This window comes from Psammomys obesus, unplaced genomic scaffold (genome assembly GCF_907164565.1).
Source record: "Psammomys obesus unplaced genomic scaffold, mPsaObe1.curated_primary_1811, whole genome shotgun sequence".
Classification (NCBI taxonomy): Eukaryota; Metazoa; Chordata; class Mammalia; order Rodentia; family Muridae; genus Psammomys; species Psammomys obesus.
In genome coordinates, this window is record NW_026585895.1 from 8,879,939 (window position 1) to 8,894,476 (window position 14,538).

Consider the following 14,538-nt stretch of genomic DNA (forward strand, 5'->3'; position numbering starts at 1 on the left):
GGAAGGAAGGAAGGAAGGAAGGAAGGAAGGAAGGAAGGAAGGAAGGAAGGAAGGAAGGAAACGTAATGGAAAAGCTTCACGGCTACAACAACAAAATGATATGTTATTGCCACAGTGGTACACACTGACACACACTGTTGCCATGGTGATGCACACGAGCACAACCTTCTTTCAAAGTTCTCAGGAATCAATGAACCCACCCTCATTTCACTTCTGAGTACAACTGTAAAGAAAAAATAATTCAAACTCCAGAAAATGTCACCAGCATGTAACTGCTCAATGCAGGACTGCGTTCAGACTTTAGAGCCGGAGCCTAGGCTTTGGAAACAGTTGCTAACATACCTACTCCAACACAAACCACAACACAACATGGAAAACCAGCCTTATGGAAGGTGTATATGGGGAGAAGGCAAAAAGAAAACTCATGTCCTGTACATGTACAGTTTTAGTTTTTTTATTTTAGTCTTACCTTTGTAATATAAAACTTTTTCAATCCATCTAAAAATGATGTAAAAATAGAGGAGACCTGAGGTTTAAGAGCATGACCTAGGAAGAGAGAAGTGTACAGTTTAAGTTAATAGCAAATTATGTGTTTTTGAGATCAAAAGATGGCTTAATTATTTTAAATATTTTCTTTCCTTAATCCTAAGGAAACCAAGTTTAGCAGTTGTAACTTACATGGCTGTTTATATTAAAATCTTTTCCCTCTACATTCTTTCAAAGATGACAGTGTTTTACTTATAAAAGCCATTTTGTTTTTAAGTCAAATTACCACATGTAACTAATACTATACCTAATTGCAGCTACCGCTCAATGTATGGTTTATACACAATAAAACCACCCCATTAATTTTTATTTTAAGAATACCCAGTGGTGGCTGGTTTTGCTATTATTTTTTTTTAATTATACAAAAACCACACAGAACCATAACCAAATATGGAGTCCATGTAAAGTTTAAGGTTGTTTCTTAATTAATTCTTAACTCATCCAGAATTCTTAGCATAAAACTAGCAATTGCTTCCTTAATCACACTCAGGGAGTTAAAATTGCCAAAATAACACAAATAGCATTTCCAAGCCTGTTAAATTAACATTGCTGCCTGCAGATGAAGCTTAATTGAGTGAGAACCTTCTACTGTTTTCTCATCGTCTCCAAAGAGGAGCAACTTCTCAGCACTGGGGAGAGCTACATTCCCATCCCACATCTGGCCTTAGTACTGTCAGCCTAATTCAGAAAAATGTGACATCCCTTTAGGCAGAATTTTCAAAAACAATCTTCAAGTACTTAACAAACCTAAGATTATCTTCAGGTTTTTTCCTAGTCTTCTGTGGTTGAGGATTCTGAAGTATAAGATCTTCCTTTAAAAGACATGCAAACAGCAAACTAGCTGTTTCTAAAACAATCACTGCCAATCCTTTGTTCTAACCCACCTATTTTTAAGTGAGAATTTGAATATATATTCACTACATTTTTGCTATTTGTAGTGAGGAAACTAGGTTACACAAAAGACTAAGAAAAATAAGTTATATTACACAGAGACTAAGAGACCCATGCTACAGCTAAGACAGTGAAAAGATGGAAAAAAACAAGCAAGATAGCAAACAAAGAAAATGAACTGCGGGATGGATAGAGACCGACTTAACAGTGTTTCTGAGCCCCTGAATCTAAAGTTGATTTGTTTAGAAACTTTTCTCTCCTCTAAGAGGTCACAGAGGTTTCTCCAGTGTAACTATGCTTTAAAAGATAATTTTAGCATCTATAAACCTAGAAATAGCACCTCATCACAATGCTCACTTCAAATCGGTCGCAGTGGTGCACACCTGTGATCCCAGCACTCAGGGAGGCAGATGCAGGCGGATCTCTGTTTGAGACCAGCCTGGTCTACAAAGCGAGTCCCCAACAGCCAAGGCTACACAGAGAAACCCTGTCTCAAAAAAACAACAACAAAACAAAACAGAATGCTCGCCGAATAAGACTCCTCCTACATCAATAACTGAAATTAAACAAATAAACCTGTTGCACTGTGTCTGGGGACTCAGAGCCATAACCCCAGATATTCAAGAGGATGAAGCAGGAGAAATGAAAGTTCAAGCCCTACCTGAACTAAGACTGAGTTTAAGGCCAGGCTGGGCAACTTTTTGAAATCCTGCCTCTAAAAGTGAAAAGAGGGCTGAGATAGCATCAGTGGCAGAATGTTTCCCTAGCATGCCTGAAGCCAGCTTTAATCCCCACTACCACTAAAGTACTGCGTATGCCTTGATTTCGTGCCGAAGACTTATGCTTTACACAAAAGTCTTCAAAAACACTTACCTCTGTACAATGCATGGGAACTGCAAATGTTACTAATCCTGTGTGAATAATCCTGAAGGATACATGATCACCTTAATCCGCTGACTCTGATGGGCATCACCCCTATTACAATGGTGGGAGTCAGCCACATTCATCCAGAACCCTGAATTAATTAATTACTGTGAAGGTGATACTGATTTTAGATGGGTCGAGCATTAGTAAGAACTTGAAGATAGCACTGTTTTATTTTTTTCATCAATTTTCTGTTTCCTATCAAAATATTATATACCAAATATATTTTGGTTAGTGTGCTTTATCTTTATAGTAAATTAATTTCAAATTTCTTAGTCAGAAAGTATGATTAGCATCAATTAGCATACAGTATCAATTTCATGGTATTATAATGTTAAATCATGTAAAGGGAGTGGTTAACAATGTTTCTGAAGTAATCTGACACAGTTAAAGCACAGAGCTTTAAATCAGGCCAACTGAGTTTGATTACAACTCCCCCACCCACAGCTAACCCATCAGCTTGAAGAGCAGCTAAAGGGCAGTCTGTGAGAAATTGTCCTCAGCTTTGTACTACAGTTACCTAGGGTTGTTCGTTCTCTTTTTGCCAGTTCAGTGATTAATTCAACTTAAATATATAATATGTGGTAAGTGCAGGAGATAGAGACATAAAAATATTCCTCAAAATTAGATAAGTTCAGTATATTGTATTTAGGGTTGAACCAGGAGAAATAAAAATACTAAAAATATAATTAATAAGCCTTGTACCTCATTAATTCATCAAGTAGCCACATGGCCAGTGCAGGGTCCTGGATAATACTTGCTGTGCTAAGAATTACTCTTTTAATTGCTTAATCATGAACCCATGATGGAATATTATAGAGACAGAATCTTCAATGGATACCAAAGAATCAAAAATGGTATAACCTAAAGGGAGAAAGTGTGGGCCAGAGGGGAGGGATATGTGCATATGGCCAAAATATGATACAGTTGAAAGACAGTCTCATTATGAAAGCCAACACCCCATACAATGACTATATACCAATAAAGAAAGTAAATAAAATCACAGTCAACCCAGAGGCACAGTACTTCAAAAGGGTCTCCTGGTGGCTAAGGGGAGAGGAAACTCTAGATTTCACAAGGTCCAACACTGTATGCAAACTTTAAAAAATAAAAGTAAAAGCAAGGACTAAGTCTAGAAGTAGAAGGGTGCAGTTGGTACATCTCTAGGCAAAGAGAATAAGAGGTAGATGGGGCACACCAGAACCTTTCTTCAAATGCCCGCTTTACATGGTCACACACCTGCTCAGGTAGAAAATCATTTCAAATTACAGCTGATTTTACAGATGTGTATGTCTAAGACAATTCACTACTTCAGTAACATGAAAAAGACACAGGTGGATATATGACTCTCTTAGACCTAGATCTGCGATTACAAACCAACACACAAAGGAGGTGTTTATTTCATAATTTGTGGGATACATTTATTTGAACCCTTCATCAATAGTACAGTTTTTTTTTCAAAGTAACATTTTTAAAAAATTAAAAGTGACTAACTTATGAAAATTTAATTTAAAAACTAATTCTTGATCTGTTAAGAACCTGGCATGTTTAGTTAAGTCGCTATATAATGTAATCATTTTTCCCTGCATTAAAATCTAATCTGCCCTTAGGCACATAGCCAAAAACCTGCCTAATTCAGCCTTTGCAGTTGCTACTGAGAAATGGCAATAATCTCAGGAATTGTTTCTGGGGTATTTAAATTCTTAACACTTAATCCCAAAGTAAATTTCAGCACATGAAAGACAGAGTAGGAAAAGGAAAACCAAAAAATTAAAAATACAATTAATAAAAGTTTAACATTTTAGAACACTGTTTTTTAGACATAGCTGCTTACTATTCTCTACCCAAATATCGCAGCAGCACCCCACAACCATCCACTGTAATACCTGTTCACTAACACTCCATTGCCAAACAACCAATCACTGCCTGGAGATGCTGTCAATCTTCCCCTCAGCTGGCACCTGCAGGTAGCTAATGGCTGTCCTGAAAATCTCCCCCATCCACTGCTGCCAGTCGCTCGGGGTGCTCCGAATTTGCCAGTGTTGTCTCACCACCCGGAGCTTCACAGCCTTCCACCCTGCTGCACTCTCTTTTACAGGACTGTGAGCCCTCACTAGACAGATCCACAAAGAGCAGCACCATGACACTCACCATTCTTTGAATACCCTGGCAACTTACTATGCACATTTTAAAATTGCCACTCTTACTCACCAAACTGAAACTGCTGGTTGTCCATGAGGCGGATGGATGCAGGAGCACATCTCTGTTAAGAAGGAGAAAGCAGGGAATCAGTCCAATACACTAAAAAGTCCCACAGCAGGACCCGACTGCCGACTATGTAAGACTTGAAGGACTTAGCTCCTGAAGATCCATAAAAACAAAAGAATCTCAATGTTTTATACAATTTCATGAAGACAAAACATCAGTGGCTTATAAAAATATTTGGAGAAATCTATAGATAAAAGCAATACTTAAATTGCTTTTAATCTTAGCAATTAAAATATACTTGTTGCCTGGCAAAAACCTATGAGAATAACTTAAAAGAAATGCCAGTCCTCAAAATGGACTACTTCATAACAAAGAACTTTTTAAGATTAAATACGTGCTTAAGAATTGCTGGTGTCCAAAAGGTGGTTGGCGCATGTCTTTAATTCCAGCACTCCCGAGGCAGAGGTAGGTGGATATGTATGAGTTCGAGGCCATCCTGGTCTACAGAGGGAGTTCCAGGACAGCCAGGGCTGCACAGAGAAACCCTGTCTCAAAAGAAAGAAAAAAAAAAAATGTAATACTGTGTAGGTTCTTGCCTAGTTTTCCTCCTTCTCCTCCATCTTCTCCTCTTTTTTGCTCCACGCACCTGCTGGGAGTGCTCTCCCACTCCGACATATCCTCAGCTTCTTGCACACTTTTACAATGAGGAAGACAGTAGTGGAGATTTTTATACGCCAAGGAATTTCCAAAAATTATCTGAACTATCTTCAAAGACAACTCTAGGAACCATTCTTTCTTTAAATCTTTCTGCACAATGGTTTTAAAAAGAAACCCACAAACATGCAGTCAAAGTTCTGTGCTCTCTCAGGGTTACTTGTAACGCAACAGCAATGAAACTTTGATGGTTAAGAATATGTATCTACGCTGGGCAGTGGTGGTGCATGCCTTTAATCCCAGCCTCATCTACAGAGGGAGTCCAGGACAGCCACAACGGTTACACAGAGAAACCCTGTCTCAAAAAAGAAGCAAACAAAAAGAATGCATATCTAAAGACTCCAAGGTTGCTCCAGTGATGTACATCTAGGAATAAACTACAAGTTGCAAGGAAGAAGTGACAACAACACAAAACACAAGTGAAGGCAGCAGGCGCACTGCGGAGCCTCCGCCCGTAGATCTGAAGTCTACAACGTGCACCTTATTAACACCACGTTTTGGATTTGGGATCATCTGGGTTTGCAGACTGCCGATGTCCAACTAGGAATGTATGGAAACATGTGACATGAACACAAACACTCATAGCAAGACTGCAGACAAGATACTCAACTTGCACTCTATTACTTTACGACGATAAAAACTATAAAAGGGTCTGAAGCCCAAACACGGTTGCTGTTTCCTGTACAAGATTTTACATCTAACGTTTTACCAAGGGATGTTTTTAGAGCAGATATTTTGAAAAATGCTGTGAACATGTTTTGCAACAGGATTTTGCTATATAGCCCAGACTGCCTCCAACCTCCTCCCCACACCCTTACTGTCCCAGCCTTTAAAACTGCCATAAACTTTCTAAACATCTGTCACAGTACCATTTATCAATAAAGTCTATAAACTCCAAAACTTCCTAAAACCTTAAAATGTGCGTTATAATATTATTTGCTATTACTTGCTTTTAGTTAACAAGTCTTTAATTCTTATAAAAATATAAAACAAAATTTTATCCAAAATAGGTAAGATTCTTATTTTAAAACCTAAACAGTTACTTACTCATCTAAATACTAAAGATGAAGTAACTCAGTTGACTTTTCAGAGTCACTGGCAGATGTGAAGGGGGAGTACGGGGGATCTTGACACATAGTGACAACCCATCACCTCACACTACACAGGGTGCTGTGCTTCCCAACTGCTGCCCTGTTTTTATTTCACACATTAGTGGCCCTGTCACGGCAGTAGAACTTGTACTAACTGCTTTTCAGACAGATACATAAGAAATGGGATTAAAATACTTGTTCAAGGTTGAATAGCTATGAAACAGCAAAGAAGAGACCGAGATACCGTTAAACAGTTTCAAGTTCACCCTTAAACACACACACAAAATCACTAAATACGCAGTGCCTAGCTTCATAGTCAAATCAAAGATTACATCAAAACTATCACACTGGCCATTCTGTGGTCTTACTAACAGTGTAATTTTGGTATAAAGGTATTATAGTTTGATCAAAGATCCTAAAAGCACAACCAATTTTCAAAATACTAAAGGAAGGTCAATTTTCTTCACATTTACAAAGCCAGATGCCTTTAATAAAGTGAGCACAGTCACTTCTAATAAAACATGTGAAACCTGATTAAGCCAAATTTCCTTTCTTCACAAAATAAGTAGAATTTATTCAATTTCCATTAATTCTCTCCCTTAGTTCCAACAACACAGATTAATCCACTTTGCAAAAGTAAGCCTAAAGCTTAGAGTGTTGATGTAAGGTCCCCAAGGCCAAAAACTCAGCAGTAATGAGAAGTGTCTTTGTAACCCTCTCTATATCACTGTCAGTCCAAATATAATTCTATAAAATAAATGGCATTCAGCTAATAATGGCTTGGAAATGAGAATTTCCTGAGAGTCAAGTACCCTGTGACACTTTGGGGGTTTTGTTTTTGTGTTGTATTTTTTTTTTAATTTTATGTACATTGGTATTTGCTGCATGTATACCTGTGTGAGGGTGTCAGATTTTGTAGTTACAGACAGTTGTGAGCTGCCATGGGGTGCTGGGAAATTGAACTCAGGTCCTCAGGATAGCATCAGTGCTCTTAACCACTGAGCCATCCCTCCAGCCCCTCTGTGACACTTTGTAATGGTTTTCCATTTTCAAAAAGGGATGTGAGCCTCTTCACGTCTGGACCAACAGTCTCACTCCCACCCTTGTGCTGGAAACCCCAGGGCCACCCTTTACTAGTGAGGGTTTGCAGGTTCTGAGTACTTGTTGTACTGTAAAGCCAGCCAAACTCGTACATCTCATGAGATGGTATCTACAGACACACATGTTTATACGTTCTGGCATAAGATCACCATAAAATACTGAAGAATTCAGAGGGTTTTTTTTTGGGGGGGGGGCAAATTCCTGATGAGAACTGTAAATTCTACCGGCTCCCACCAGCCAGATCCCACTTCACTGCCTCAAGGACAGTGCTATTCATGAAAATAAGTAACTCACATATGTGCTGAGGAAAGGGAGGCGAAGCACCCGCTCTCAGTAAATGCCTGTGTTTGGGAGGAGAGCTGATTACCAGGTATCTTCTGGGGTGGGAGCACTCAGAAACTACAGATAAATCCTGACTCCACTGTAAGAATCTGTATTTGCTTTATTCCCTTAAGCTGGAAGTGGCTCCCTTGTTCTCTATTCATTCTGTCCAGGTTTTACTTTATTTTTGAGACAGGGTTTCACACTGTAGCCAGAATGGCCTGAAACTCACTATGCAGACTAGGCTGCCCTTGAATTTACAGAGATCCACCTGTCTTAGCTTACCAACTGCCGGGATTAAAGGTGTGCTTAAAGGCTGCCACAGAACATGGGAAGGGCAAACTTTTAAGATGCAGAGACTTAGACTGTGCTACCCATCAAGGACTACTAGCAATAAAGTCCATGCCAGCCTCTCCCGCTTGCCAGTCTGGCTGCATGTTGGTAAAGGAAAATGCTGGACAGCTGTGAGCACTGTTAGAGTAAATGCAAAATGGTTCAAGGTGTCCTGGAGGCTACGGAATGGAGTACCATTCTGTCTCAAACAATTTAACTATCAGAATGTACTATCTTCTTAAATATGCAAATAAAAGTACTTTAAAAAAAGAACCTGCTCTAACTCCCTAGATATGACCATGTATGGTGCCTGTAACTTAATTCCCAACAGGTCACAATCATGTGCATGAGGAACAGACACTGGACCTACGAAGTGAATATGCAGGTGACACTGCACTATTTACCCTATGTATAAATTTTCCAAAATTGAAAGAAGCTGGGAAACAGGCAAGAAAGCGCCAGCGTACTTGCTAGACGTGTAGTTGCCAATACTCACCCAGACTGAATGTGATTTTTAACTTGGTAGCTGAATTACATGAGCAAATACTACCCCAAAACAAAATTTTCAACACTGAACTTTAGAAATAAGTTATCAAATTCAAGTCAAGAGACTTAAAATTTCATATTTTTCCAAACTCAACAAATAGTTTTCCAGTTGCTGTCTTAAGTAAATACACACGAGCAAAGAATTTAAATAAAAAATAGCATTTAGATTAGTCTGCTGGCTTTTGGCAACTGATAATTCGTAAATCACTACACATCATTCTAAATATACTTTACACATTTACTTAGAATTTGAAATAATTAAAGTTACCAGAGCAACTCATCAAGGAGAAGTTCCTATAATCATAAAACCAAAAACCATGTCCCTGGTCTTAAAGTGCATATAGGTTGTTTCTATGGCTTTCAAAACTAACTGGGGAGGTTAAGCTAAACACAAAACTCTTTCAAGGACCGAGTACAAACTCCAAGAACCAGAGTTCAAAGTCACACCATACTATTCAGTAAGAAATACTGAGAACACTCCCACCAGTCAGGGAGCGCAAGGAGCCCTGGCGCTACAGTGACCCCTGCTGGGAGGTGTCAGAAGTAACCTAGGAGGTGATGTTGCAGTAAACTGCAGTTATGGGTTATTAAATCCAAGAGAGATGGCTCCGTGGTTAAGAGCTCGGTCTGCTCTTCCAGAAGTCCTGAGCTCAATTCCCAGCAACCACATGGGGGCTCACAACCATCTGTACACTCTACCGCCCTCTTCTGACATGCAGATGTACACGCACATAGAGCATTCAAAATAAATAAAATCTTAAAAAAAAAACTGACCTTTAAAAAAAGAAATCCAAGTCTTTAACAATATGCAAACAAATACTGCCTACTCCAACTAAAGTTAATAAAATAATTAAGTGCACTTACTAGAATTTCTCATGCATCTGACTTGCATCACCTAGCTATGTCTTATAGCATAAAAAGGTATAAATAAAATCCTATGGGGCACTAATTGAGACGATTTATTATTTTGTCTTGATGAATAAAGAAATAAACACACTGAACTCAAAATATGAGTACACATTTGACTAAGCTGAATTTCTAACAATTTCTTTCCTTGAAGGGTATTACAACTAAGAATTTACTTGGACCTTAGCCTGAAAAGTAAAATTTAGTATTACTCTCTATGCTAACTTAAAAAGTAGCAGATAGCTCAGTCCAACTATTTTATAAGTTTAAAGGGGCAATTCAGTAAGAAATACCTCAAAAGATTTCTGGAAAATGTTTTGTTTTTTTTTTTTTTTTTTTAACTAAACATTGGCTCTTGCCAGAGAAAAGCATAACATGCCCCTGAGACGCATGAGTGGAGAGGTCTCTTACTCGACTAGCTTTTGTAAGAGCTCAGTATTAATACACCTTTTAATTCTCTCTAAGGCTGCTACTGCTTTAACTTCTTAAAGTTAAATTAAAAGAGCATCTCTACTGCCACAGCTGGTGAGCTGTCTTTGAACTGAGATGGCTTCTGCAAAGGGCAGGCCAAACTTCCGCACATTCTGCTCCCACCAGAAACAGTCCACCTGTTTATCAGAAACAACTGCTTCAGTACTAAACCCTACAGACAGAGCTTGGCAAAATTAAGCTCAGTGAAGTCATGTGTGTCCTTAGTAGTTGCCAAAAGCCTGAGAGCTTGTCTGTTTAGCCTGCACACAGCCCATTCCATTATGTGGTGTAACAGGAGAGCACAGGACTACTACACTGAAGCCAATGATAAATTAATGAAAAGTTCAAAGGGGCATGAAAGACAGTTATTGAATGGAAGTTTCTAGAAATACAAATTTTAAATATAGACAGGTTTGTAAAAGGAAATGTTATTTGCCTATTTCAAATGTTGTCTTAAAGGCTTACTACCTCGGTCTGCTAACCTACGCCTAGTCCCAGAAGGAAGCTTCTAGCCACCATATAATCTAACATAGGCTTAGAATGTTTCTCACCTCTGAGCCTTACTGCTTAGTAAGCTCACGCTCCAACAGGGTGGGTCTTTGCTTGGAGCAGACATTGGTTGGGTATTTCTTCAATCTCTGCTCTATCTGCTTTATCTTTATTCCTGCACATCTTGTGAGCAGGGTAAATTTTGGGTTGAAGTTTTATGAGTGAAGTGGTGTTCCCATCCCTCTGCTAGGAGATTAGTTAGAAGGTGTCCTCTTCAGTCTCTATGGCCTCTGCTTCTAGGAGTCTCTGCTTGAGTACCCCTCATATCCTCCCAGGAGCCTACCCTGACTTAGGTCTCCAGCTTGACACAGAGATACCCCCCATCAAGCTTGCAGACAGGAGTCTGTCAGAGTTGTCCTCTGAGAGGTTCTACCCAGCAGCACCTCAAAATAGATGCTGAGACTCACAGCCAATCATTGGACAATGTACACGGAATCTTGTGGAAAAGTGGGAAGAAAGAGAAAAGGACCTGAAGGTGACAGGAGCACCACAAGAAGATCAACAGAGCCAACTAACCAGGGCCCAGAGGAGCTTGCTGAGACTGAAGCATCAACCAAGGACTATGCATGAACTGGACTTAGGCCCCCTATAAAGAGGTAGCAGATGGGCAGCTTAGGCCTCATGTGGGTCCTCTAGTAAGGGAAGTGGAGACTGAAAACACAGACTCATTTTAGCAAGCTTTTTTATCACTTCCCCCAGGCAGGACTGCCTTGCCAGGCCACAGGGGAAGAAGACATGCTCAGTCCTGATGCATCAGTCTTGATGAGTTGGGGTAGATGGGAAAGAGAGCTCCCCTTTTCTGGGAGGAAGGACTGGGAGGGGAGGAGGGATGGGACTACAGCAAGGATGTAAACCGAATAAAAAATAAAAAGTAAAAAATAAATAAGCTCACTTATTTACTGCTCTGCACTTAGGAGACTAGCTCTCCTCCACTATCTCTTCCTCTCGAGTCCTCAGAAGGCAGTGAAAGAGGACAATTCCTTGAATGGACAAGGTCGCGTGAGACTGAGGAGCACCCCACTGCCCGCTGAGGCTGCTTACCACCTTCTCTCTCTCAGTAAGAACAGTAACAAAAACCTACAGAATTCACTTTGCTACTGTGACAACCACACATGGTCCTTTCTCAAAGACACTCATCCACCACACAGTTTGCAATTCTGAAAGCAACCTGGATGAAAACACTGCAGAAATGAAAGTGTGAAATGGTAGAAGAATTACAAGCAGTCAACACATTATTCAGCTAAGAACTAGGTACGACTATAAAGCATGCACTCACTATCTGTTTTAGCTGGTCTTAATCTCTCCTGCTATCAACTGAAATTCCAAATCTCAAACTAAGGAACAGTGCCAAAATATGATTTTCTCAGTCTTTCTATCTGAATATACTGTTACAAAAGAACAGAATACAGTACCTACTGTTGGCATGAGGTTTTTAATCAGTAAACCAGTAAGATCAATATCCTTTAATCCATTAAAAAACTGTTTGTATCATGCCCAAGCAATGTCTATATATTTGCGTTATGAGGCAAATACGTGGGTCCCTAAAGAATGTGATACCACCAAACTGCATTCTTGTCCATGGGAGGACCAATGCTTGACAATAAACTATTGTCCACCTAGATTTTCAAAACAGTTTCAAATAAGGCAAGCTTTCTAGTTTATATAATTTGTCTATAAAAGCTTTTTACTACTAAGTACACAAAACTACTCGAAACTCCAGTGTAGAAAATACTTTCTGGCTGATCTGCTCTGTAACCACATGGTGGCGCTACCAATCACTATTACCTCTATTCCAAATGGAGGCTGTAGTACACATTACAGGGAACTGCACTAAAGTCATCAGCTGAGCATCTGAGAGTCTTAAAGCTGAGGAAACAAGTTTTGTTGCTTTACACAAGGAAGGAAGAGAAGTCTGACCCCTGCTCTTCATCAGCACAAGTACCCCTCCTGTGTCATTTTCTAATAGGACTACAACAAACTATAATAAAAATTGCACCAGACTATATCAATTAGTCATACTTAAGCTGAATGACTCCATAATGCAATAATATTACGAACAGGATTTTTATAGATTTACACATCACTTCTCAATAATGAAACCAAAGGCATTTTCAAGTGAGTACCTGCAATGTGAGAAAATGGATGGCCATTTAGGAAAGCATAAAATATTTATACCTGAATTCCAAAGACCAATTAACAAGACTTGTTGTTGAATCCACTAGCCTAAGGAGAGGCTAGGAAATATAACATTAGCTAACAGAGCTCAACATGACCCTCCTGATATCTTGTCAAGAAAATACATCCATAACAGAATACTTTTTCAACGTTTATGATTCGTTAATCTAATCTGAGGTAACAGAAGCTGCAGTGAGGAAGGGTAGCCTGTACTGAGATGCTAAATCCTTCTTTTGGGGTGAGGGAAAGTAAGCATGCCCAGAGGCGTTCTGGTAGGCCATCTTTCTAAATAAGCTGAGCATGCCCAAGGGTTCTCATCCGCCATTTTAACCTTTCTAGTGAGTGCTTCATCCTTATGCTGAGCATGCCCCTAATCTATCCACCTCCCATCTTCAACGAGGACTTCGAACTACACATGCTGAAGACTGTGCCCGCCTCAACACATGTTTCCTTTGTTGAAGGAGTCACACTTTAGAAAGAACCTCTGTTCTCTGCTTGCTGTGGGGAATAGAATGCTCTCCACTCTTTTAAGGAAAAACAAACTACTCCTTTGTCATTCATGTTTCTTTTGCTAATACAAAGGCAATATTAATTAACCAGAAATACAATGTCCAAAGCATGACCTAGAGAAGACAGGGCCAACAACAGAATGTAACCCAGGTTTTATTTTAATTGCCTCTGCCTCCCCAGTGCTGGGATTAAAGGCTTGCACCACCACCAGCTTCATTTTATCTTTTTAATAAATTTTAGTGAATTTCCAATTACTTTCTTTAAATTAAAAAAGTAAAAATCTCAAAAAAAAAAAAAAAAGTAAAGGCTGTGGGGATCACCTGCATACTGGATTAGTAAAAGCAAGCAGGTGAGCTTCCTAGAGGCAGTCCACTCATTTTTACACAGCTGACGAATGGGTGTATGCTCGGTCTGGGCAAAGCCCCAAGGGACTCTGCCTTACAACAGCTTACTGGGACTACATTGCCTTCCTATGCTTGTCTAATGCAGTTGAGCATGAACAGACCCTAACTGCCTATAGCACAGTATGACTCCTCCATGGGTGCCACTCTCTCTGTTGCGCATGTCCTACAGATGACTTTACAGTTCCTGATAATGCTTCCTGAATTAATTCAAGTAATTTTAAAACCCTTCTGCAGTATAGCAAAAACTGTTCGGAGCTATATGAATCTCTACGTAAATTGCCAAGACGGAAAAGAAGATTGAAACAAATTAATAATCAAGGAAATACATTCATTCTAGGTTTAACCCAAGGAAAAGCCCAGGTGTACATTACAAGAAGAAAGACCATATGAATATAGAAACAAAGAATAAATGGCTATCTATACAAGACAAGATAGGCAGGTGGTTTCTACAAAAACCTTGATATAAAAAAAAAAAAACAAAAACCTATCTTTTGGGGCTGGAAAGATGGCTCAGAGGTTAAGAGCACTGGCCGTTTGTCCAAAGGTCCTGAATTAGTTCCCAGCAACTACATAGTGGCTCATAACCACCTGTTCTCTTCTGTCATTCAAGCATACATGCAAATAGAGAGAGCGCTTGGATGGATGGATGGATGGATGGATGGATGGATGGATGGATGGATGGATGGAGAAAGAGATCTTTAAAAAAAAAAAACAGGACAGAAATTAAGTTGTTGGTTGATTAGTTTTCCTCAGTCCAATATGTGGGTAGCTGGCTGATTGTCTTTGTATATGTTTATATGTATGACTGTCTGATTGTCTGTATAAATACGTATATATGTACAAGTGTG

The 14,538-nt window shown here is 39.4% G+C and overlaps 1 protein-coding gene across 1 annotated transcript in view; it reads right to left on the reverse strand.

Annotated features, from left to right (window-relative positions):
* Agps (alkylglycerone phosphate synthase) overlaps positions 1-14,538 on the reverse strand; it is a 101,058-nt gene that overhangs the window by 38,279 nt on the left and 48,241 nt on the right. Inside the window, exons 12-13 of the mRNA XM_055600201.1 lie at positions 4,573-4,624; positions 470-546 (exon numbers count right to left, since the gene is read on the reverse strand). Of these exons, the coding sequence (XP_055456176.1) occupies positions 470-546; positions 4,573-4,624 (129 nt within the window). The remainder of the gene's footprint in view (positions 1-469; positions 547-4,572; positions 4,625-14,538) is intronic.